Raw genomic sequence first — 27,414 nt, 5'->3', positions numbered from 1 at the left:
GACACGTATATGCCGATACATCGTATCGGGTACAGGTATTCCCTTCGCCTTTTTGCATACCTCGTATTGGGTATTCCCCATTCGCCTTTCAATGCTCGACACTAGTCACGTGTTCAAATTCGCGGCGTTATGGTGGGTATAGTATGGAATACCTCAAGGGCCATACGACTTACGAGTTACGTTTTACGACTTACGAGTTACGTTTTACGAGTTACTAATACATTTCCTACAATACGTTACGACTTACGTTTTACGACTTGCGTTTTAAGAATTACGAGTTACGATTTACGAGTTAAGTGTTGGAGTTTCGGTTTGCAAGAGTTCAAGGACAGTGGCCACGTGGTAGGCATTTCACTGTGTGGGTGTAATTATTAGACGAATAACTGTAACGATGATGGATGGCTGTATGCAGCCCAGCGTTTTCAAAAAATAAATACATTTTTTCTAAATTGATGAATCTTGTTCTAATTATCAAAATCATTTCCAGCTAAAATCTATTGAAATATCGTCTATTAAAATCATCGTGCACGTAACGGGGCAGTCATCAGTCAGTGTGAAATGTATTGTCAACAGATTTTGAGAAGGTTCGCACAGCAGATGGCCAACGCGCAGATTTTCTGCTCTCTAATAAAACTCTGCAGTCGAGATTGATTCACTATGTACAATACATTACTCTTGATTATGCTGTTTGAAATGACAATTCGACTTCATTTTGAAACCCGTTCTTTGAATAACGCGCTTCGGATATCCGAAGCCAATTAGTGAAAAACGTGTAATTCGTAAAACGTAAGTCGTAAATCGTAAGTCGTAACGTATTGTAGGAAATGTATTAGGGACATTCTACAAAAAATGTGAAATTTATGTGCATGCACAATTGATAGATACTGATTGGTTCAAATGGTGACATTGAACCAAATAACTATTGACGGGAGACTGTTTGACACATTTAGCAATTGTTTTTGACCTTATGACCCACCCGCTTAATATAAGGGGACCATTTACCCCCCAAATGTCCTTGGAGTTACTGTGTGCATTGTTGTGGTTTATTCATTCGCAGATTTCCTAGCTGTAATTCAATCATAGTAAAATCACTAATCTTAATGGTGATATGTCCCTAGGTGTGTTATTTAAGGAGATATATTTGTTTAAGATACATCGACATTCCTTACCTGTAAAAAATTACTTTAATTTATTGTGCTAGATAAAATGTCTTTGGGGTTACTCACCTCAAAAAATCAACCTGTGGCAATACAACATATTCATCATTAAGACCAATAAAAACATAATTTCGTTGTATTTTCAGGCAATCCCAACAAGGATTGAGAAGTCGACGAAAGGCTTTGACAGACATGAAACGTCAAAATGAAAAGTTAACTGAACAATTAATGAAACAAAAACGAAAGTGCAATGCCCTACGAATGAAATTAAGTCGACTTAACAGACCTTCAGGCCCAAGTACGCCGAGAACAAAAGCTAGAATGTTGCTGAAAGAAAATGACAGAAATGCAGTGAAAAAGCGTTTGACGATGTATTATGTGCTGAAGGATTCACTCGCATGAGAGTACCGCAACAATAAAGAACATCGTAAAAAAGAACTTATCAAAAGAAAGTATTCGTTGACATTCATAAGAAAATACAAACTTCTCAGTCTTTTTCGAAAAGAACTTTCGTTAAGCAATAGAGTGTTAGCTACTGAGAACTGCCCAAATAATGTGCGCCGGAAATCAGAAAAGGCATTGCAAACTAGGGAAACAATTAGATAGAAGGTATTTTGAAAGAGATGATGTAAGCAGAATGACTGCTGGGAAAAAGCAAACGATAACACTCAAGAAACTAAAAAAGCAACGTCGAATCCTCAATGATTCCCTGCGCATTCTCTACGCAAAATTCGTTTCGGAGCATGGTTACGTATCTTACAGTTACTTTTGTAGGCTCCGGCCATTTTGGGTGCTCCCTCCTACCGAGAAAGACAGAGAAACGTGTCAATGTAAAGTTCACGAAAACATGCGTTATATGGTGGAGAAACTGCATCAAATTGGTATAATTCCCGAGAAAGATCTGCACAGTGTTTACAAGGATCTGGTGTGTGATGAGAAGAGCAAGGCCTGTGCATATGGTGAATGTAAAAGGTGTGTCCATTTTAGCGTCACCAAAATGCGCATGCCAACCACAGAAAACGTGACTTATGAAAATGGGTGTCTAAAACGAATAATTACGGATCGAAGATTGTTGCGAAAGAAATGATATCGGCAACTGAAGAGGAATTGATGGTTGAAATTGAATCATTTTTGGAAAGATTTTAAGCGGCACATTTTTAATATATTTAACCAACTAGCTGTATACAAATCTCTACGGGAAAACCTGAAGGAAAATCAAGCATTAATTCAGTGTGACTTTTCTGAAAACTATGTTTGCAAGTACGCTACAGAAATACAGTCAGCACATTTTGGTGGCTCCCACGCTCAGGTGTCTTTGCACACTGGTGTAGTCTATCTGAAAAACCAACTTGGAATGTCATTTTGTACAATTTCCGACAACACAAAACATGATCCTGTTGCGATCTGGTGCCATTTGAAGCCAGTATTAGAAAAACTGAAAGCAGATCACCCACAGATTTCACATCTTGAAATATTTAGCGACGGACCGACAACTCAGTATCGGCAGAAGGCGAATTTCTTTTTGATGACAACAGAGCCAAAAAAGTACGGGGTTCAACAGATTCGTTGGCATTTCTTAGAATCTGGCCATGGAAAGGGGGCCGCCGACGGTATTGGAGCGGCCGTTAAAAGATCAGCTGATGCGCTAGTAAAAGGCGGACATGATATTCAAGATGCTTTTAAAATGTTCCGGTTATTGAATGAAGGAAAGTCTGCAGTGAAGCTATTCTTCGTTGATGGCAAGAATATTGACAAAAAAGCCACCACTTTTGAGCAGGAACTTACAAAAAACCCTTTGAAACCTGTACCGGGAACAATGGGGATACACGAGATACATGTAGTGTCGGAAGGAGTGATAGCTGTGCGTGATATAAGCTGTATTTGTTCCTCTGAGAAAGTTTGCCAATGTTTTGGGCTCCATACAGAATCTTTACTGAAAAACGGAAAGGCTGAGCAACCAAAGACATCAAGCGCTCAACTAACTGATAACAGCAGTAATATTGTCATTATAAAGGAGTCTGATGTAGGTAGATGGTGTGTTGTCCAATATCATTTTGATGGGTACTTGTATCCTGGTCAGATAGTTTCTGTAGATGAAGAAGATGGGGGCTGTGAAGTTCGCTGTATGCACCGAAAAGGTGTTAATAAATTCTACAATCCGCCGATAGATGATATTACTTATTACGACAATAGGGATGTCATAATATTTACTAGAGAACCTGTTTTAGATGCAAGGGGAAGGTTTTTTTCACTTGAAAAATCTATTTGGGAAAAGATCAGTCATTTAGAGTAATTGTTTCAATTCAAATTAATTACTGTACGCTTCGTATAATTTTTTAGTGTTTGTAGAGGAGTATGTTTTAAAAATTTGTGAAAACTTTTTATTTGTTGCAATGTTCAAAATTGTTATTTATTAAGATGTGAATGTTTGAAAAGTAAAATCGTTTCAAGTTTAATCTGTTCAATGAATCCACCTTTTATGGTACATGGTTAGGTTCGTGAAATGTCTTTGGTGTTACCGTTCGTTTCATAAATTTTTTTCAGTGTTTTTATGTTTCAAAAATTTGTAAAAAATGTTATATAATTTGTTTTAATGTGGAAAAATGTTATCTATTTAGATATGAATGTTGGAAATGATCATCTTTGAGAAAAATACATTATCGTTTTATCAAAATTAAATCAATACTCCTATGCTTATACGGTTAGGTTCTGTGATGTCCTCGGTGTAGTATGTCTTAGGTGATACCGGCCAGTCCTTGGTGTTACTTATTTTGATTCTTTCATCTTAAAACTTATAGGAAGCCTGTTGAAAATACATTATCTGAAATCTGTTCGCCTACTATAGCTAAAAATGGCAATACATAGTAAATGTCATATAGAACAAGTATTTTGACGCGGTTTCTAATTTATTCTCAAATTTTCTAAAATAGCGCTAGTTACAATAGTTTATGAGAACCACATAATCAAAATGATGCCAGATATTCATTAAAAAAACTTATTAATAACATCATACACGTAATACACTAGTAATCCAGAGCGAAATTTTATTTTAAAAATTCCTGAAAGTTTTTTCTGGTAACCATATTGTGCAGTAACACCGAAGACTCGGATCGTCTGGGGGTGTGTTGATACTCATGCACATCACTTATGCAAAATGCCCAAGCAGGGAAATTTTTCCCAGATGTAAGCGTACGTAAGAGTATAATTTTCTCCAATTCTCAAATGATTTCACTATCTAAAAAATTATATTATTTTAGAACCCGAATTTCACAATTTTTGTAGAATGTCCCATTAGTAACTCGTAAAACGCAAATCGTAACTCGTAAAACGTAACTCGTAAGTCGTATGGCCCTTGAGGTATTCCATAGTATATCGTACATATGATATGATTTTATTTTGATATGATATGATTTATTATGATTTACATACGAAACGAGGTATATTTCAAAAGAATGTAAGCCTAACAGCCTAATGTGACAGGTTGTTTTGCAAAGTCAATTACACGGACAGGGCGGATCTAGGGGGTGAATAGTGGCTAGCCACCCCCTCAAATGCCTTCCAAAAATTTTTTATTTCGTGTTTATAGCCTATCTCTAGGAGGATGAAATAAGAATGTTAGCTGCCTCAGAATCAGAACTAACAGTAGCGTTGTGACTTTGTATTATATACATATTGTATGACGCCGTATGCTACGAGCGATGATTGCTCGTATTAAGTTAGTGTTAGTTAAGTTAAGTAATCTCCAGCCATTCCGCTAGGCCGTATATGCATCCGGTAAACGGTCATTTTACCAATCAAAACTATTCGATTTTTTCCCAATCTGTGTCAACATATTCCTAAAACCAGTACCATGACAAATTGTAAATTGATGACAAATGTTTGAAAAATGACCCGCTGCTTCCCCCATCATCTTATCAAAATTATCAACACCTCATCCTGGCCACGGCTCGGCAGGATATCATAATTTTCACTGAAACCATCGCACAAATGCTGTCAAATTGCACCATTTTCCCAGGTTTTTTCAAAATATTCTAAATCTCGAGCTCCCCCCGTCTCGCGAACTTCGGACTCTCGGCCCTTCGCCGCTGAGCGGCTCGCTAGTCGCAGTCTCTTCATAACGTTTAGTCAGCCACCTGAAAAATCCTAAATCCGCCCCTCTACGTTCTCCAGAAAATTGTTCCGGTTATGAGGAGAAATCAAAGAAAAGTCTATTGAAATCGAAACTATGGAAATAAATGAAACATAGTTGTTTATTTGTTTATTTTGACTAACAGCAAAAAACGCCGCAATGCAATAAGTTGAAATTATCACGCCGTCATGCATGTAAAACTGAATATATATTCAGTAGTCTGTCTAAAATTTAAAGTTTCACGATCGGATGTATCTTCAAAACCAGGAGCACATGAAGCTTGGAATTAGTCCTGGCCGATTATTAAAGCTGGCCACTCACGTATTAGTTTGACTAACAGAAATGCAGCAATATAAAATGCAATAGATTGAAATTAATACGCTGCCATGCATGAACAACTGAATATTCAGTAGCCTAACGTCTAAAAGTTTCACGATCGGATGTATTTTCAATAGGAGCACATGAAGCTTGGAATTACGTAGTCCTATCCGATTATCAAAGCTGCCACTCACGCACCCCCCAACCGTAACAATCCCCCCCCCAACCGTAACGAGAGTCGAAACAAATCGAGTGACTTTTCAAGTCGCGCAGTAAAGACAGAGTCCTGAACTTGAAAGCATGCTTACACGCCGACGGTACCAGACGATTTGTTGAACTGTTCCAATAAATCGTCTGGTACTCGTGGGCGTGTAACGCTTTCGATATTGTATGAATTCGAAATGTCGTTTCAGGCACAGGACACTTTCTTTTTTTGACTGATCCAAATTCAGAGCTTTGATACAACAGAAAAATGAATCATGTATTAAAAGATTGTGTATCAACCGTTATAAGAAGAACATTCGCCGTGCTAGCTGAAATCATACACGTACTATTTTGCTTTGTAATTGTATTTAATCACGCTCTTATTGTCATTATGCAAATGACCTGGGTTTATCGAAATAAAGTACAGTGAAGTATGTCACACGGCAGCGCAGGCGAACTTTTGTGTGCAGATTGTTTCATATAGGCCTATCCACCACTGCGCGGCGGTGTAACAATTCACGCGGTTGACATGTTGCATAGCAACAGTCGGTGTCTCGTCATTTCACACACAGTTAAGTGCGGGCGCAGTGCATTGCTGATGAAGACCTATTACAGTTAGCCTATGTCACACATATAATACAGACTTTACAGCACATCAGCAGTGCTAATATTGGCGCGCGCGCATTATGAATTACGTCTTGTTTTCATATATGGCGTTTGTATGAAAACAGTATTTTGAATGAAGTAAAACTAAATTATTGAGTGATTATCGGTCTAATAAATATCAAAAATTCTTTGAAAGTGATTTACATCGGTCCTGAGGAATCGGGAGGGTATTATTACCGGACTGACGAGATTTCAATGCGGACCAAAAACCGACGGTTGAAAAGTCAATTGAGCTGAGAAATATATTCCGAGGGACAGACAGGACCTGATTCCAGAAGGGATTTTTTATGATTAAATGGGAAGGGTTGGTGGATTTCTGTGGCAAACAGCATTGCGTGATCGTCTTTCACGAATATGGAAGTTTACGTTAAATATTTCGTCAAATTCTATGATATTATTCTTTGATTCTGCGATTTTGATTGCGCAGTTAAAACCTTGAAGTTTGTCTGATTTTTACAGAAATGCCGGTTTTTGCCTCTAAATTGGAAAAAGCTAACCCGCGACTATCTGAATTCTTCTTACATCGTTGTGACCGTTGAGATCTGAATTTAACGGCTGTATAGTCAACTTTTGTATAAAATGCATTTTTGCTCCATTAATCGATAGTCAAACATGCTAAGACGCTGTTCAACGCATGCCCGTAATGGGAAAAACAATTGACTTTACTGATCAATTTTTACAGTGAATTTGGAAAAACCTTTATCTACAGTTGGTAAATGACATCACATTTTTACATCACGAGAATCACATTATTCTAGAGTAAATTTATTAATATTCAACTTTTTACAATAAAACATTATGTAAGATTAACTGCCGTTTAAATCAAATCACTAACACAAAACTCAATAGCGCGCGAGCTCCAACAATGCGACGATGGCTGTCATGCGCGACAATGGATTCACGAGAAAGTTCGGCATGGGCGTGGCGGCGGTACTCGGTTCCGTGCACCAATGAATCGTATGAAGAAGCTTAATCTTCATATGATATTATCATTCAATGTATTGTATTTCTCTCGCCTCCTTGTATTATACCTTATATGTCTGTCTTTTGTATATTACTTTATTGTATTCCCGCCATTTACCACTGATGCCTCCGTTACATTGAGGCTCAATAAAGTCATTTGAATTTGTATTTGTTTATCGAATAAGCACGATTTAATATTCTCGGAAACGCCCTTATACTTGAAATGGGGATTCCCATAGTAAAAACCAGGTTAGGAAACCCCTACGCGCGACTGCTGATCGTTTGACACGTCTCTCTATTGCCGGTATTATTACCATAAGGATGCGTGTTAATGGAAATGCTTTCCAACGTAAGAATGCCGTATATGCATGTCATTATACTCGTTCTACTGATTAGTGGTTTGGATTTGACAAAATGCGACGAAAATCAACGTATAGAAGTCGAAGAAGGAAAAAAAGGGCCGCATGATGAAGAAGTATCAGAGAACGAAGAACGAACATCATTCAATCCTAACAGTAACACTGGAAAAACACCGCCGCCTACATCAACTGATCATCAGAATGTCAATGATCTCAAAATGTGTATCTTTTATATAACAATTTAGGCAGCTGATTTCAAACTGGTTTGTACCACAGTAGTTAGTTTCCTAATCGTTGGTGGTAAGCTTTTTATAATCGGATGGGCTTATACCAACGTTAGGGATGACAAGGACCAAAACACGGTTGAAAAAAGTAACACTTCAAAAGTATACTTTCTATTCACTTTAGTCCACAATTAATGGCTTAATTCACAAACTAACACAGGTACCTTTCGAAATAATCCAATTTTATGTATGTTTCGAGTGGTTAATCAACATTATTTTGAGAAATTAATTAATTTCTCCACCAATTTCGCCATTGGCCGCCATTTCTCTGTATTGCACATGTGGCATGATAAGACAAGGGGACCTACAAGGATTTATATAAAACTTCCGAGACGAAACGACAATTTTTATTTTTGATGGTTTTCCAACTTATATATCAAATCTTCGTGTTTTCCATAATAAATAATGAAATAATAAATTCTGGTAAAAGAAAAATGTGAATAAGTGTTGATTTCTTAATTTTTTTCAATTTCGTCGTTTCGCTTCGTTAGTTTGTGCTGTTGTCCTCGCCTCAGTCCACAGGTGCCAGCACCTCCAGTAATTTTCAAAATGGCAGCTGTTGACCCGACGGAAATTTACTCTCACTTTACGGCCGATTTGCACATGGATTAAGATCGTCAGGTGAGGTGTTATAGGTATCAGACAAACTACGAATCTGTTGTGCGTCGATTACAACAAAAAATAGACGGATATCTTAAGAGACAATGAAATGCCAGGCAAATTACTCGTCAGTCAAATTGGCTGACGAAGATTTCATACAAAAATGACCTTCCCATTCCTGACTGTGGTTTGTGAAAATATCCGATTGTGAAACTAAACCACAGACAGGTTACTGACTAGTACCACAGGGGCTTGTATCAGAGTTGTAGGTAATGTACAAACGATAATCTGTTAATCCAATGTATCAGTCAGGAACACTTTCCAAAAACGGCTTATTCTGCCAATTTTGGCGTTTTCCGCCAATAACGGCAAAATCAGCCGTTTATGGATCACTCAGTTTTGAAACTTTTACAGTCCTTTATGGCTTAATCAGCCAGTTTCAGCTCACTAAGTTTCGAGTTTTGCTTTAAAGTTTTTTGCCCACTTCCGGTCAAATTAGCGCATGTTGCCGATTACGTCATAATCTCGAGCAGACGATAAGCTTTCATATGACGCTAGGATGGAAATTTTTGAGCTAGGTAAAGTGGTCAAATTCACGTTTTTCTAAATGATTACGTCATATGCAGCCCAAAAACTCCGGGAAAACTCTCAAAACTACTACAGCATGAAACAAGTTTATTAATCATGATTTTTGTTAAAAATAGATTTGGGAACTAGTTTTAAAAACTATTATAAAGTTTTCAATTAAACATTGCCATGGGTACACATAAAAAACATTCGCCATTTCTGGCGTATTCCGCCGTTTTTGGCGTAGCTAGTTTTATAATCATAAACTATTAAGCCATTATTGGCAGTCCACTTGTTATATATGAGGATTCCCCCACCCGCTTAGACGTTTTCCCTAGTGTCTGCACGGTACTTTTTTCGGAATAAAATAATTTGCTGAGGTGAACGGATGTGTAAATATTATATGTTAAAAATAAAAATAAAATTATTATTATAATTATCATTCTCATAAGACAAATCAATCATGGATGTATAAACTAGTGTATCAAAAATGTAGTTTTAAGTTTTGCCCATGGTCTTATCTTGCCTAATAAAGCATAGAATGGTTGAGGAATATATTGGACTGCATATGATGTTGGTTAATTGAAGGTAATTAACATCTTCGATGCCTCCCAGCTAATTGGACTTGTGATGGGTAGGCCTAGTGATTGAATGAATTGGTGGCCGATGATGTTACAACACTCAAAATCAATACAGCTGTATCTAGATTCATTTCAAAATAAAACAAACATTTTCGAAACAATTTGGGATACATGTATGTATATATTTATTAGGTATACAGAAAGAACAGAATTTAAATACAGTTGCCATCGGAAATTCTGTACATTTATATTTCTTTCTTGAAGCCTGGAATGGATCAATAGTCTACTTTAGTCCCAGCGGGCTATTTGCGTTCACTTTTCGTCCGTCCGTCCATTCGTCCGTAGACAGAATCCAGTTATTTTAGGAAGTTTTGAAGACGCTTCAATGTAATGCCTTTATATTTGGGTTACACATGTATCTACCCTAGACACATCTTTAGCCCAAATACTGGCCCTGTCAGATTCAAGATGGCCGACTGGCAGCCATTGCCGTTCGCCAAAATCATCACTTTTTACACATATTTCAAGTTTTCGAGGGAAATTTCGAAGACGCTTTTATCAAATATCTTGATCTTTCATATGTAATTGTATCCCCCAAGGACCCATCAGCATAGGAAAAAATTGGGTCGATCAGGCACAAGATGACGGTCCTGTGTGACCATTTTTATGCCCAAAAAAGTCACTTTCGGTCCGAATTCAGAGTCCTGCAGCTTCCTACTGGTTCACCATTTTTCATTGAAATTTGTGGTGGCTATTCTATGGAAAGGGATCTTTAATACCTCGAAAGGTATTTTTGATCAGCCAATTATCACGCAATTGGCAGCCATGGTGTCATCATGTGTAAAAAAAAGTTCCACATATTGATACCTAACCATATTTTGTTACCACAATCAATTGCAAAGTTGTAGCTCTTAACATATTCTATGATTTTGGTGAGTGTCAAATCATTGGTTTTTAGCCCACTTGGGCCTTAAGTCCCAGCGGGCTATTGCGTTTACTTCTCGTCCGTCATCCGTCCTTAGACGGAATCCAGTTATTTTAGGAAGTTTTGAAGACGCTTCAATGAATGTCTTGATATGTGGGTTACACATGTATCTACCCTAGACACATCTTCAGCCCAAAAACTGGCCCTGTCAGAATCAAGATGGCCGACTGGCAGCCATTGTTGTTCGCCAAAATCAGCACTTTTTACATATTTTTGAACTTTTTGAGGGAAATTTTGAAGACACTTCTATCAATTACCTTGATCTTTCGGGTATATTTGAATCTTCCCAGGATCAATCAGCATAACAGAAATTGGGTCGATCGGACTCAAGATGGCCATCCTATGACCTTTTAAGTGCCCAAAAATGTCTATTTTGCCCCGAATTCTGAGTCCTGAAGCTTCCTACTGGTGTGCCATTTCTCATTGCAATTTGTGGTGGGTATTCTTTGGAAAGGGATGTTTTATACCTGAGACAGTTGTTTTTGATCAGCCAATTATGACGCAATTGGTGGCCATCTTGGTGTGATCAGTACTCATTTATAGGTGGGAAAAAGTTTTTCGACATCATATTGATACCTTAGCATATTTTGCTACCACAATGAATTAGAAAGTAGCTTATGACGTGCTCCATGATTGTTGTGAGTTTCAAGGTCATTGGTTTTTGTATATGGGCACCAGGGGGCGTTGAATAATACATATCTTAGTATTTCTATATTATATTTGTACCAATGCATATTTTGTAACCACAATCCATTGCAAAGTTGTAGCTCATGACATCGTCTATGATTGTGGTGAGTTTTAAGGTATTGGTATACTAGAATTTCAGAGAAAATCTTAAATTTCTCAGTTTTTTAAAAAGCACTGATATTGAACACTATAGGTGGGTAGAATGACCTCCGAAATTTTTGGAGTGGTCAGATAACGGTAAAGGCATGTTTTTGGGGGTCAAACAAGATCCCTCCAATCTCAAAGCCCTTAGCAACGACCCTTAGCAACGTGTTCTAAGTTACTTCTAGAGGTGTTAAACCGATACTATTTATACCCGTACAGTGCTGCCATCTACAATAGATTCACAATAGACTTTATAACCCAAAACATTGATCTGTAAGTTGTTGGGTATCATTTTTTGAAAGAAATGAAAATCATGAAATTTTCCAGAATTTTGACTTTACAGAAATTCATAGCATATTTTGCTTTAGTCTCGTGAATACATGCTTCATTGGGCTTTTAAGTGGTAAAATGATTAACTTTAAACTGTTATCTATCAATGAGGAAAGTTAGAAACATTCAAAGAAAAAGAAAAAAAGTTTACGGGTAATCCAATCAGCCCACCCCCCTGCTAAAAGTTGCCGGCCACCAAGGGTGAATGCAATAAATTCAGCATCAGGATGAAAATTTTGGCAACTTCTGCACAATATGGTGGCACAGGAGCTTCCTGCAGGGTAACCAGCATTCAAATGAACAATTTGATAGGTGTAACCTACTAAAGTGTTGTATTTTAGATAAATTAAGTCAAATTCCTTGAGAAATTTAAAAAAATTGGTGTTTTCTCGCAATCATCATTTACGGCCGACGCACATTACCGAAAACATGATTTTGGAAAAAGTATTTGAGGTAGAGCCTTGAAATTTGAAATACTTGTTATCCATAAAGCTAGTGCATGTGCCTTGGAAAAGTTAATATCTACGTTATGGTAGGCTAGGTACCTCTATGAATATATAATTAGGTAGAAAATTTCTGAAAAATTGTGTAGTTTCAACTTTGAAATAATTTTTTGAAAAATATAACTTGTGTAAACACTAGATAGAGGCACAAGCACTAGCCATGTTAGTTATGAACCGAATGCTGAATGAATTATATCAATATATCAATTGATTTATCTTTTGGAGTGTTTTTCGTAAACCCCTCTAATTGCGCATAAAAACCCACCTAATTAGCATAAATTAGCATAAATTAAAAAAATTAATTTTTGAATGTGTAACATTTTCTATAGAGGTCACACTACCATAGGTTTAATATCTGTAACTTGCTATTTGAAGAATTTAGAAATTCTACTATACCAATACCAAGGACATTGGTTATTCTATATGGTAACCAGGGGGCATTGAACAGTAGAATAACTTAGTATTTCCTTATTATATTGGTACCTAGGCATGTTTTGTTACCATGATTAATTGCAAAGTTGTATTTCATGACATGTTCTATGATTGTGGTGAGTTTCAAGGTCATTGGGTTTTGAATATGGTCACCAGGGGGCGTTGAATAGTAGAATAACTTAGTATTTCCATATTAAATTGGTAACGAGGCATATTTTTTTACCACAATCAATTACAAAATTGTAGCTGCTGATATGTTCTATGATTGGTGAGTTTCAAGGTCTGGTTTTTGTACGTGGTCACCAGGGGGTGTTGAATATTGAAATTGTTAGATTGTTGAACATTTGAAACCATTTCCCAAGTGGGCATGGTGTCCCTGGACCCCTAGTTGTATATGGCCACCAGGGGGCATTGAATAATATAATAACTTAGTATTTCGATATTATATTCGTACCTATGCATATTTTGTTACCACAATCAATTGCAAAGTTGTAGCTCAGGACATGTTCTATGATTGTGGTGAGTTTCACGGTCATAGGCTATTCTATATGGTCACCAGGGGGTGTTGTATAAGTAGAATAACTTAGTATTTCCTTATTATATTGGTACCTAGGCATATTTTGTTACCATAATCAATTGCTAAATTGTAGCTCATGACATATTCTATGATTGCGGTGAGTTTCAAGGGGGCATTGAATTGTAGAATAATTTAGTATTTCCTTATTATATTGGTACCAAGGCATATGTTGTTATCACAGCCAATTGCAAAATTGTAGCTGCTGACATTTTCTATGATCGTGGTGAGTTTCAAGGTCATTGGTTTTTGTATATGGTTACCAGGGGCCGTTGAATATTGAAATTGTTAGATTGTTGAGCATTTGAAACCACTTTCCAAGTGGGCACGGTGTCCCTGGACCCCTAGTTTACTAAAGAATGAGCAAGTCAAACCATTTTACCTCGTACATGTAGATTCAACTGATTTGGTTCATAATATTGGGTCTTTATTCTCTGATTCTAATTAGTTAAAGAAAACTTTTTAGCTCAAAACATTGCATAGTGGATAAAAATGGTCGTTTATTTAAACTGCGCAGTTTCACTGGTCCTATTGAGACTGAACTGAGGTATGTGTTCCAAAGATTAAAAGAAATATCCCCAAAAAATCAATGTCAGCAAAAAAAAAAGACTTCAGTGCAATGTCTTCCCACTAGTCCAATCAGGCTCACTGACTTTCACTTCCACCTAATTTTTAGCCCACTTGGGACTTTAGTCCCAGCGGACTATTGAGTTCACTTTTCGTCCGTCGTCCGTCCGTTTGTCGTCCGTCCGTCCGTCCGTCCGTCCGTCCGTCCGTCCGTCCGTCCGTAGACGGAATCCAGTTATTTTGGGAAGTTTTGAAGACGCTTCAAGGTAATGTCTTGATATTTGGTTTTTACATGTATCTACCCTAGACACATCTTCAGCCCAAAAACTGGCCCTGTCAGATTCAAGATGGCCGGCTGGCAGCCATTGTTGTTTGCCAAAATCAGCACTTTTTACACATTTTTGAAGTTTTTGAGGGAAATTTTGAAGACGCTTTGATCAATTACCTTGGTCTTTCGGATATATGTGAATCCACCCAGGGCCCATCAACATAACAAAAATTGGGTCGGTCGGACTCAAGATGGCCGTCCTATGACCTTTTTAGTGCCCAAAAATGTTAATTTTGGCCCGAATTCTGAGTCCTGTAGCTTCCTACTGGTTTGCCATTTCTCATTGCAATTTGTGATGGGTATTCTATGGAAAGGGATGTTTTATACCTGAGACAGGTATTTTTCATCAGCCAATTATGACGCAATTGGCGGCCATCTTTGTGTCACCAGTACTCATTCGTAAGTGGGAAAAAGTTTTTCCACATTATATTGATACCTAAGCGTATTTTGCTACCACAATCAATTAGAAAGTTGTAGCTAATAACGTGTTCTATGATTGTGGTGAGTTTCAAGGTAATTGGATTTCGTATATGGCCACCAGGGGGCGTTGAATAATACAATATCTTAGCATTTCTTTATTATATTCGTACCTATGCATATTTTGTAACCACATCAATTGGAAAGTTGTAGCTCATGACATCACCTATGATTGTTGCGAGTTTTAAGGACATTAGTTTTTCTATATGGTCACCAGGGGCGTTGAATAGTAGAATAACTTAGTATTTCCTTATTATATTGGTACCTAGGCATATTTTGTTACCATGATCAATTGCAAAGTTGTAGTTCATGACATGTTCTAAGATTGTGGTGAGTTTCGAGGTCATTGGGTTTTGAATATGGTCACCAGGGGGCGTTGAATAGTAGAATGACTTAGTATTTCCATATTAAATTGGTAACGAGGCATATTTTGTTATCACAATCAATTACAAAATCGTAGCTGCTGACATGTTCTATGATTGTGGTGAGTTTCAAGGTCGTTGGTTTTTGTAAATGGTCACCAGGGGGCGTTGAATATTGAAATTGTTAGATTGTTGAGCATTTGAAACCACTTCCCAAGTGGGCATGGTGTCCCTGGACCCCTAGTTTAACCAAATGATATAGGCCTATAGACTAAACCTAACCCTAGCACTAAAATGAACCCTAAACCTATCCGTAGAATGTTCAACTGCTTTGAGTAAGCATTAGGCAGAAGGTAATTTTTATCCTGAATGAGAGGTTAGTGGCTTTTTATTGTCAGACATATTCCATTGAGATTTGAAATGGGTACCAGTATACTTTGCCTTTGGAAAGGGATATAGACATATCAAAAATATCGAAGGACAACAAAATCAAAACTTCAGATTAGCGCAACATTCAGGCTGTCTAAAAGAAAATGTATTGGACACTGTTTTGTTATGAAGGTTTTAAGAAATCTTTCCTTGACCGTGTTATAACCAGATCTGAAACTCTTCAAACAGCAACGTAAAATTCATCAACAAGCACTTACTGCTCTTCTTGGTATAGACACGTATGAGAAACAATATAAAATGCTGTCAATGGGAATTGAAAAACTCTTTAAGGTAAACTTCAGGTAGGCCTATACTGTAGACACCGCTAAAACTGCACCTTTTGGGACCCTCAAAATTTGTCTGACTTGAGTGATATCCGAGTACTATTATATTGGTGATATTCATATGGGCCTAGTTAGTTTCACAAAAATATTTCTACAAACATCCAATTTTAACAGTAAAACAAATTGATTGGATTTTAGAGTCTACTGTATGCTTTGCTATATGCTTTGATTATGAGGCGTTGTCGTATTTGCATTGATACTGGCTTAACAGAATATCAAAAATCCCTTTGATTTAAACACATTCCAGAATTTGCAATTGCTAAGTCTAAATAGATGCTCCTAATAGTGGATTAGTAATCCAAATGTTAGAAAAAGAGCCGTGTGATTACATTTACGAAGTACCATGGTCTCAAACTGCTCCCTGGACATTCGGTTACTATATTCAATCCAATTTTTGCTCATCAAGCCTCATGTGGGCATTTAGAAATTCCATTAAGTCATTTATTGCCACTATCTATTGCAATGCAGGCCAGTATGAGGGGAGGTTCGGGGGTCTGAACAGCCTAAAGAAAACTTCATGGTTTTTAGCCCACTTGGGACTTTAGCCCCAGCGGGCTATTGCGTTCACTTTAACCCCGTAATCCGCGCGTTCATTATAGTGTTCATCCGTCCGTGGATGGAATCCAGTTATTATGGGAAGTTTAAAGAGGCTTCAATTTAATGTCTTGATATTTGGTTTATGCATGTATCTACCCTAGACACATCTTCAGCCCAAAATCTGGCCCTGTCAGAATCAAGATGGCCGACTGGCAGCCAAAATCTGCACTTTTTGCACATTTTTCAAGTTTTTGGGGGAAATTTTGAAGACTCTTTGATTAATTACCTTGATCTTTCTTATATATTTAAATCCCCCAAGGGCCCATCAGTGTAAGAAAAACTGGGTCAATAGGACTCAAGATAGCCGTCCTTTTGACCTTTTTTGCATCCAAAAATGCCAATTTTGGCCCGAATTCTGAGTCATGTAGCTTCCTACTGGTTTGCCATTTTTCATTTATGATTGGTATTCTTTGGAAAGTTATCTTTTATACCCGAGACAGTTGAGCATTTGGAAATCACTTCCCAAGTGGGCATGGTGTCCCTGGACCCCTAGTTAAGAAACTGACTCATTTGTACAGAGCTGCCAACTGTTATGATTTTTCCTTAACTGTTCCATGAAATCATGTGAAAATACGGCGTTATGTTTTTGGAAAATTGTAACAGTTTTTAATTCCCCTAAGAATACTGAAAAAAATTTGATAAATTACGGAAAAAATTAATAGTTTTTATAGCAAATTGCATCGCTCCTTCTTAAATCTCTCAGAATCATACTGGTCAAATTATACTCTCAATATGACACAGCAATACTGTGCCATCTGTACTAAGATGAAGATGGCGCACTAGTATAGTTTCAGAAGTCGGGATACAAATTTTGTTCCGACGCCATTTACCCTAATACAGATTTTTATGACCTCAATTCAGATTTTTAAAACGCCATCTGGTTTGAAAATTGGGGACTACTGGAAAATTTTTGAAAATACTGATAAACTTGGACATGACTCTTTCATAGAAGGTCCTTAATAATAGGACAATTTTTTGGGAACCAGGTGATTTGAAGAACTGAAGGAATTTTATCTGCTTCCACGCCAATATCAGAAAAAGTAAACAATGCACCTTGTTTTACCTAAATTTCATCTTTTGAGGGAGCATGATGCGTCTTAGGTGGTGTTTGCCCCGCATCTAAGTTCCACTTTCATGATAATAATAGAACTCTCCCCCCTCCCCCAAGATAGGGCCTGCAATGATAAATGCTTGAATGGGATTGATTTCTCTACTGCAGCAGTTACAATCATACACTAGCAAAATTTGACAATTTTATGTCACATTTTTCCTTTCAAACTGGAATTTCATTAACGGGTTTTTTCCAGGTTTTAGGATCAAGTAAGGCTACGTTACAAGAGGTTGGTTTCTCACCAGGCGATCCTTTGCCGACTAATGAAACCGTCAGAGATGGTAAATATGTGTGGGAATTCTTTAACTTCACTTGAAATGTCTACTGTAGTGGGAGCTGAGACTGAATTCATTCCACCATGTGAAAAGAAAATTGTAAAAGTGCATCTACCCCTTACAGTTCTGTCCTTAAAATGTATTATGAGACCCTCGGATCTTGGCCTGAATCTGCCACTTGAAAAGCTATGGGCATGTGGTTAGAGCGTTCGACTTTGGTGTGCTTAGTCATGGGTTCAAAGCCCAAACATTACCTTTATGTATTTATCCTCATTGCCACTTTCCACCTGTACGCATAGATTTAGGATAGGCTCTTAATAGTTGCTATGTGTATTGGCACTGAAAACATTACTTATGAAATTAAATCATTTGTTGTTTACGTAAAACGTTGGCAATGGACTCATCAGGGTGATTGTAAGCGCATGCTTGCTAAGGGGTCTGTAGACCTGATGAATTCTATCACGTAGGAGCACTTGAGGAATAGAAAAGGATGTCCAGTTTTCTTAACCGCAGACTTTTCTTATCTTTCAGCATTTTCGAATGTCGTGGAGAACACAGCCTTTTTCGGGGACCTCGCACTCAGACTCCCAGATATAACTCATAAAATCTATGATGGTAATAAAGAATGGGTGCTGCTGATGGGTTGGGCCGTTAGTTTCAGTAACAGTTCCAGCATATTTGCCAGTACTGATAATGAACTTTTGAATCTGGTGAGTACTTGATCCTCTATTACATAATAAGTTCTGGAGTTTTTGCTTCTTTAGTAAGATAGTAGGATGTGCTCGTTCCAAGATTCGCAAAAGTTACCCTAATCTAGTAATCTTGTGAGAAATATTGCAATATCTCTGACACATGAACCACCCATCCATATTCATGGAATGAGTCAAAGGGACCATGAAGGTCCTACCTTGTATACAAACGACGTTGCAACTGATGACTTCATGTTATGTTTCACCCATCTAATTTACATTACCAAAAAACCGGTCTGCGTCAATTAATTTCATTTTGAACGTGTCTGGCCATATAGTTTAAATATAAAGGATGGTTGGTACTGTAAACTCCGGTTGCCTCGGAGCCGACTGTCTCGGATAATCGGTTGCCTCGGATTAAAAATGAATACCCTTTTTGCTGTAACACATCCTCAATTACAATATATCGCTTGGCTCGAGCCGATCAGGTCGGATTATCATTCAACTCGGAGGTTTTTACTGGAACAAACGATCGTTTTATCGCCCACCTCGGACACTGAGAGCGCGCGTGTGTTTTCTTATGGGTCATTCTGAGTATCGACCGGAACATGTATTTATTTCCGACAGTGACCTGACCTACATTCTACGGTATTATTTTCATTTATACATTCAATCACACACATAGTACTCATTCATTCATGCAACTAACTCACTCATTGATCTACGCATTCGAAGCAGAAACTGCAGGCACACAGCGTTGAAAAAAACAAGAAGTGATCGAATTCTATGAAATAGGTAATAATCATCAAGAATAAGAAAAAAAAAATCTGTTGGCTTAAATCCCATTTATTGACGATAAGAATCCCAATAATCATTCAAACACAGGTAATTAAGTGTATTAAGCCTTTTAACACTTTTCTTTAGAAATACCTTTTTTATTACGGTGAACACCGATCTGGTCGGACATCGATCACCTCGGATAATTTCCCAACGGTCGCCAGAGATCCGAGGTAACCGGAGTCTACTGTGTAAGCAAATCATAAGGAATAAGTCAACCTGGTAAAAATATTACCGCAAAAAAAAAAAAAAACTTAACGCGCAAAAACAAAATATTCCGAAAACAAATCTTACTGCGCAAAAACAAACTTTTAACAGGCAAAAATGAAATATTCCGTTTTACGCGCTAAAAGTTTGTTTTTGCCCCTGCACGTAAACGAAGGTTTGTACGCGTGCTGAAACAAACTTTTGTTTTTGCGTGGTCGTGAAATTAGAAGAATATCACGCCTGCTGGTATGATGTTACGCTGTCATGATCTACTATATTAAACAGTAACTCCGTGATAATCTTGTCCCAGTCCTCATTAACATAACGTTTGAATATAAAATAGAACTGATAGAACATTCTGAAAATTGCTTGTTCGATTTAACCCAACTAAAATACCCAACTGCTGAAACATTACATACTATCCAATAGGGTTAGTCATGGGAAACAAAGAGGTCTGAGCGCCGTAAAGCAATGTTAACAAACGAACACCATCAAATTTTATTTATTTTAGATGATTCTGTATCTACAATTCTGGATGCATGGTTTAACATGGGAGTTCGTTTTTTGTGAAAAATATAACGCGCATGATATTTCTATCTAACGTTTGTACCAAGTGCTGCAGATTCCAATCTAATGTTTTGCTAGAAATGTCTCTCAGAAAATGAATCTCTCTCAGAAAATGAAGATAAATCTCTATATGTAAGGGAGAAAACTAGCAGAAAATTACGACGACGTTTTTATTCATATTTCAAACAGGTTTTGTGATGCCGTAAAAACCATTATATGTTTATATACATTAATAACTACTACGCGTTATCTTAATGGTTGTGTGTGGGCTGATATGCCTACGTCATCAATGTGTTATGGGGTTGCCGGTCAATCCAATTCAACTATTGGAATATTCAAGCTCAATATAACTTCATCGTATTGTGATCAGTCGAAGACAATATCAAGCGATATATGCATATATTTAATTTATCAAGGGGTCGTAATCTTTAATAAAGTTAGTTTTCTTTTGAAATTAATTAATACGACAACAACATAGATTAGTTATTTATTTAGTAACTGTTTAATCTAATTGATGGCGACAGCGGGACATCATAGTAGCGTGTAATTTATTTGAATATATGTTTTTTCACGTTTTTGAGCGTTAAAAATTAGTTTTTGCGCGGTTAGATTAGTTTTTGCGCGTTAAAAGTTTGTTTTTTCGCGGTAAGATTTGTTTTTCGTGCAAAAACAGATTATTTCGTTTTTGCACGTTAAAAGTTTGTTTTTGCGAAGTAAGATTTGTTTGTGAACATTTTCGTGGAGGACAAAAAAAGATATTTTTTCGTCTTACCACCATAGAGTGTTGAGAATGCCGGTATTGTGGCCCATTGATGCTCAATGAAATAAACTGTTGCATCATGCTGGCAATATTTGAATTCAGTACTGTTTGGTACATGTTTGTTTAGTGTTTCTGAAATATATCTTTCATTTGATGGTATATTCTATCATGATCTTTCTATGTACCAAAATATACAGTAGGAGTGTATATAAACTACTACCGGTAATTGTATTATTAAAAATATGTTTGAGAGATTAGAAAGAAATTTTTTCTTAATTTGAAAGAAAAATGGGAGATTACACTGACATTGCACCGAATTGTATTACACCTGTATGACAGTATTTATGGTGTTTTTCAGATGGCGCAGGAACTTAATTTTATTGACCGAGATCCTAGTTATGTGAACCCATATACTGCAGAATATGAAAAGGTAAGCGTTCTGATCCAGTTAACATCTGATATCAAAATTGGAATTTTGTTGAGTATCGCTACACTGTTAACATTCCCAACCTGAGCGCTAGGTCAGTGGCACTTTCGTGGACCACATCATACCGCATGAACAGTTCCATTTGAATTACATTTTTTAGTGCAATATTTTCCAATTTCAGATGGTAGCTAAACAAATGGCCAAGGAAGGAAAAAGCAAGAAAAAGAAACGAACTATTAAGAAAGGTCCACGAATGAGTAGCGTTCGCAATGAATTATGATATCTGCATCTATTCTAGTTTTCGCATTGTGCATTTAGATGGTCTTTCAAATCATCTTACCTCTAGAATCAGGGGCAGATTCAGACGTTAGCATCGTAGGCATGTGCTACCGTTGCAAAAATTTTGTGCCCATTTATAATTTTTTTCTCATTCCCAAAGTAACAAGGGCACATTTAGTCGTCCCTATAAATACCAAAGGTAGAGAAAGGGCACTTTTAGTCATCTCTCTCAATCCCAAAAGTAAAAAGGACACATTTTTAGCCCACTTGGGACTTTAGTCCCAGCAGGCTATTGCGTTCACTTTTCGTCCGTCATCCGTCGGTCAGTTGATGGAATCCAGTTATTTTGGGAAGTTTTGAAGACGCTTCAATGTAATGTCTTGATATTTGGGTTACACATGTATCTACCCTAGACACATGCATCTTCAGCCCCAAAAATGGCCCTGTCAGAATGAAGATGGCCGACTGGCAGCCATTGTTGTTTGCCAAAATCAGCACTCTTTTTGAACTTTTTGAGGAAAATTTTGAAGACGCCTTGATCAATTACCTTGATCTTTCGTATATAATTGACCTTTTAAGTGCCCAAATGCCATTTCTCATTGCAATTGCTGATGGGTATTCTTTGGAAAGGGCTGTTTTATACCTGAGACAGGTATTTTTGATCAGCCAATTAGGACGCAATTGGCGGCCATCTTGGTGTCATTAGTACTCATTCGTAGGTGGGAAAAAGTTTTTCGACATTATATTGATACCTAAGCATATTTTGTTACAAGAATGAATTAGAAAGTTGTAGCGTATAACGTGTTCTATGATTGTGGTGAGTTTCAAGTTCATTGGTTTTTGTATTTGGCCACCAGGGGGTGTTGAATAATACAATATCTTAGTATTTCTATATTATATTTGTACCAATACATATTTTGTTACCACAATCAATTGCAAAGTTGTAGCTCATGACATTGTCTATGATTTTGGTGAGTTTTAAGGAAATTTGTTATTCTATATGGTCACCAGGGGGTGTTGAATAGTAGAATAACCTAGTATTTCCTTATTATATTGGGACCTAGGCATATTTTGTTACCATGATCAATTGCAAAGTTGTAGTTCATGACATGTTCTATGATTGTGGTGAGTTTCAAGTTCATTGGTTTTTGTATTTGGCCACCAGGGGGTGTTGAATAATACAATATCTTAGTATTTCTATATTATATTTGTACCAATACATATTTTGTTACCACAATCAATTGCAAAGTTGTAGCTCATGACATTGTCTATGATTTTGGTGAGTTTTAAGGAAATCAGTTATTCTATATGGTCACCAGGGGGTGTTGAATAGTAGAATAACCTAGTATTTCCATATTATATTGGGACCTAGGCATATTTTGTTACCATGATCAATTGCAAAGTTGTAGTTCATGACATGTTCTATGATTGTGGTGAGTTACAAGGTTATTGGGTTTGAATATGGTCACCAGGGGGCGTTGAATAGTAGAATAACTTAGAATTTCCACATTAGATTGGTAACGAGGCATATTTTGTTATCACAATCAATTACAAAATCGTAGCTGCTGACATGTTTTATGATTGTGGTGAGTTTCAAGGTCATTGGTTTTTGATGGGTTTCGTCGTCAGACGAACCCATCTATGGCATCGTCGTCATGTCTGTCTGTCTGTCCGTCTGTGGATGTTTCTTTATGACACGATTTAAGCTGTTTGTGTGGACCGACAATTCTGTAATTTCACACAGGTATTCTCTACTTGATGTAGATGGTGCAGCTTGGTTTATATTTGATTCCGATGGTTATAAGTGCTCTAATTTGGTTAAAAGATAATTAACGTTACTCGCTAGTTCAAGCCGCTGTATAGCGCGTTGCTACGACGACGCTCGATCAACATACTGGTACTCGCTGTGTAATACTGAACACGTATATACCTGTAGATATTGATCGTACTAGCACCGGTTTTAGATAGCGCGCGCGCTGATCGGTCTTAACACTTCTTGGAACTGCTGTGCTAAATGCTGAGAGGCCGAATCTATGCGCAATCATTTATTGGGCTCGTCACATTTGATAGTGAATGGATAAATAACCGGTGTCAATGACGGTCGCTATTTCCCATCAGTATAACTCATCAGTATAAGAAATAATTCTTTCGAGTTTTTTTTTTCAATCCCCGAAGTTGTTGTTACTATGTTGACCTCGCCGTTTTATAAGCTTACCGATGATTCTTCTAGTATTTTCAGGGTCACAAGACATGACGAAGTCGCAAAGTTTTGTACAAATTTCACGAAACAAACAATTATTTAGGCGGCACCTGATCTATTGATTAATTATGATAAATAATGTTTATTTCATTAAAAATTTGTTTTATTCAAACACTACTTTCATCGCACATAGCGTGATCGGTAGGCCCTACTATTCTACGGTAGGCCATGGACTCTTTCCTGTGGTAGGCCTATTACAAATGATACAATCTGCGTGTCCATGAATAAGTGACACGTGGTGGGGCGGGTTGTGAGGAGCATCAAAACTAATCCGTCACAAATAATAGATAGAAAACAATACCTTAAGAGGTTAACTTTTATTAACATCATTACCAAATCAAAACCTGCACATCCTATCATAAATAGAAATTCTAAGAATATTTCAAAGAATAATAAATTACGTCTAAATATTGGGATTCGAACTCGTAGCATCGATTCAGGTGCCTTTCCCAAAGCGGGTATCCCGCGGGGAAAACCCATTACTATTTATATCGAGAATCGCCTTTTTGACAGCGAGTTCGGTGAATGAAACAGAAACAATTACACAGAAACCCATCATGGAAAGTTTCTTTCTGGTTGTATATGGTCACCAGGGGGCGTTGAATATTGAAACTGTTAGATTGTTGAGCATTTGAAACCACTTCCCAACTGGGCATGGTGTCCCTGGACCCCTAGTTTGTACCAAAAAATCTCAATTTTGGCCTGAATTCTGAGACCCGTTGCATCCTAAAGGTTTGCCATTTTTCATCGAAATTTGTGATTTTTAATTATATTAGCACTGGCATAGGATATATCTCCTCACATGGAATTGGGATCACCCAATTCTTCGTTCTTGGCACCAGGGGGGAGTTAAGTATTGAATAATTAACAATTTGTCCATCCATAAGGCCAAAAAAAATTTATACCTTGTTTTTCATTTCTGGCCGGGTGCAAAAAGCTTAGGCTGTGACCCAGTAGAATAAAAACCTGCCAATCTGAGTGGTTGAAAATTAATTCTTGGTTTACAAAAAATGAAATAAAAACCGTTCAGGCAGGTGTCAGTATGTCTTCCTGCTGTTCTTTTTCATTTTATTGGGGTTTCGAGCTTACCAGTATTAGATGCCATGAGTTTGATTACAAAGTTGATATGTTATTTCATGGTTGATGAACTGTGATGAGTAAACAATTGTTGTGTGTCGGATAAATTTGTTTGACAAAACACATTAAATGTGGTGTTGTGTGAAATTGTACACATGCACCTTGGTCCTTCATGTCAATCAGCCAGGATACACAAGGCATGTTGAAGACTAAAAGACATTTTTGACAATGTTTTCATTCAGTGAGAGTGCATGTAGTCACGATTTCTCGGTTCTGGTGTGAGTAAATGCAGTGAGTTTCCAGGTCATTAGGTTCAATATATGGTCACCAGGGGGCATTGAATATTGATTTGTTAGATTGTTGAGCATGTGAAACCCCATCCCAAGTGGGCATGGTGTCCCTGGACCCCTAGTTTAAAAGTTGTGTTACCCTCAACATTGGTTGCTAGATCTGCCCTGGCGAATATGTTCATACCCCTGGATTTCCGGATAGAAAATTAGCATAAGGCCTATATCATGCAAGAATGTGTCTTGAAATGATACCACTGACCTGTTTTCATCATCGAGTTAATTGCTACTACTGTTTGCTTTTCATATTGATCAGAATATCCACATGGAATAGTGGTTCCTAAGATATTTTTAAATCGTCCCAATTTGTGGCCAATTTTATGGCTCAAATTATATATAGTAGAAAATTTCTAATTCATATCATAGCAGGGAATTCCGCAGGATTGCATTCGGAATTCCTTCAGCCTGTTAGGTCGATTAGTCTGTTATGTTTTGAATGACACTTTCAGGACCAGCCTTTTTTATTATTTCAAAGTACATACGTGTGCATGAAATTTCGTGGACAAAGCTGATCGTGTGTCTTGTACATAGAGCAGTTTCTATTAAAAGTGTTTATCCAAGTTGCCGAGGCTATTATACAGACCAGACTTCCCGATTACTGGAATTGTAGTAATTAGAGTAATTTGACATTAAAGATAGTAGTTCAATTGAAAATGAGCCTGAAATTATTCCAATTCCCGAGAGTATTTTGATATTTTTTACGAGTAAAGTTCTTGAAATAGTAGAACTAGTCTCAAATAGTAGAACTAGTCTCAAATAGTAGTCATTGTCAGGTCTGTCCTTATTTTAGTATCTATGAGTCACACTATTCAATAAAACATCTATCTTTATAAGCGGGAAAATATTGAATTTTTTGCCATACCAATATTTGTATAAAGAATGTACAATTTGTACTTGAATTTTTTAAGTTATTGACTTATTGTAATAAAAAATCTAGATAAAACATATATTAAGATATCAGTTTCATTGATTTAATTCATGCAAGGAGACAATGCAAAATTCTGAGTTTCTGAAGTTGTTCATTAGCAATTGGAGCACGACAGGATTTCAAAGTTGCTGGATTTTTTTAGATGTAAATCACTTACGACTTCACATTTCAAAAATCCATACTGAATCACGAAAACATTTGAGCCGCTACACAATTTATCAGTGACATTGACGCTGAAAGATGTTCCCCACGCACACTAGCAACAACTCGACATACTGCACCTGTCACAATTTAAGTCATTGAATTGGATCACCTTTAGTCACATGATCAGTAGATCAAGTTGAGTGTGATGTGAATTGATGCTAATACTGCTGTCTGCACCCACCCTCAGACAATCGAACGAAATCAATGTCGACTTGTTGATATCTGGACCAGTCAACCTCGGTTAATCCGTCTCCGGTTAAACCGTATAAGTGCTTATTCCATTTATAAATAAATTGGTAATTCAATTTTCAGTAACATTATTCACTTTAAAATTCTGTGTCTAATTCGTACTCCATAATCCGAATTTTCACTTATTCCGTAGACAAATGCATGGTCCTGTTGTCCAATTTTTATGTAAATTCTTATGCGTAATCCATATCAGCTGACAGCTGTTGGGAGCATACACTTGAAAGGGGAAAAAGTATGAAACATCTGTAATCTATTGAGGTCAGTAGGAAATATGAGAAACTCCAGTTAATCCATCGATGTCATAGTCTCAAGGTTCGCTTAATAATCCATTGACTTAAGTAGTGGGGTGCTATTTTTATGCTCTATTTTTGGGCTTTAACTCATAAACAGTTTAAGATAACTACTGAAATTCTATGGATGGGTCATCATAGGGACCGTGGGTAACTGATTAGATTTCAGGTCGTGTTGGTCAAAGGTCAAGGTTACTGAAAGCTGTTATGTATTTTTCATTTCCGGGCTCTATCTCATAGATGGTTAAAGATAATTTGGTGACATTTTTTGGATGGGTTATCCTCAAGTAACTGACTACATTTCAGGTCCTGAAGGTCAA

The 27,414-nt window shown here is 37.1% G+C and overlaps 1 protein-coding gene across 2 annotated transcripts; it reads left to right on the top strand.

Annotated features, from left to right (window-relative positions):
• The first annotated feature begins 7,689 nt into the window (after nt 1–7,689).
• Nucleotides 7,690–26,355, top strand: LOC141905683 (coiled-coil domain-containing protein 134-like). 2 transcript variants are annotated; one of them, XM_074794656.1, is made up of 6 exons: nt 7,698–8,018; nt 15,816–15,937; nt 17,895–17,979; nt 18,505–18,683; nt 21,392–21,463; nt 21,642–26,355. In XM_074794656.1, exons 1-6 carry the CDS (start codon nt 7,769–7,771, stop codon nt 21,738–21,740), a joined length of 807 nt encoding a protein of 268 aa, XP_074650757.1. In that variant the 5' UTR covers nt 7,698–7,768; the 3' UTR covers nt 21,741–26,355. The 2 variants fall into 2 exon arrangements, with proteins under 2 accessions (XP_074650758.1, XP_074650757.1); XM_074794657.1 differs by lacking the exon at nt 15,816–15,937 and having other exon boundaries at nt 7,690–7,786.
• The last annotated feature ends 1,059 nt before the right edge of the window (nt 26,356–27,414 follow it).

This window comes from Tubulanus polymorphus, chromosome 5 (genome assembly GCF_964204645.1).
Source record: "Tubulanus polymorphus chromosome 5, tnTubPoly1.2, whole genome shotgun sequence".
Taxonomy (NCBI): domain Eukaryota; kingdom Metazoa; phylum Nemertea; class Palaeonemertea; order Tubulaniformes; family Tubulanidae; genus Tubulanus; species Tubulanus polymorphus.
This window is presented reverse-complemented; position numbering and strand designations above follow the sequence as displayed.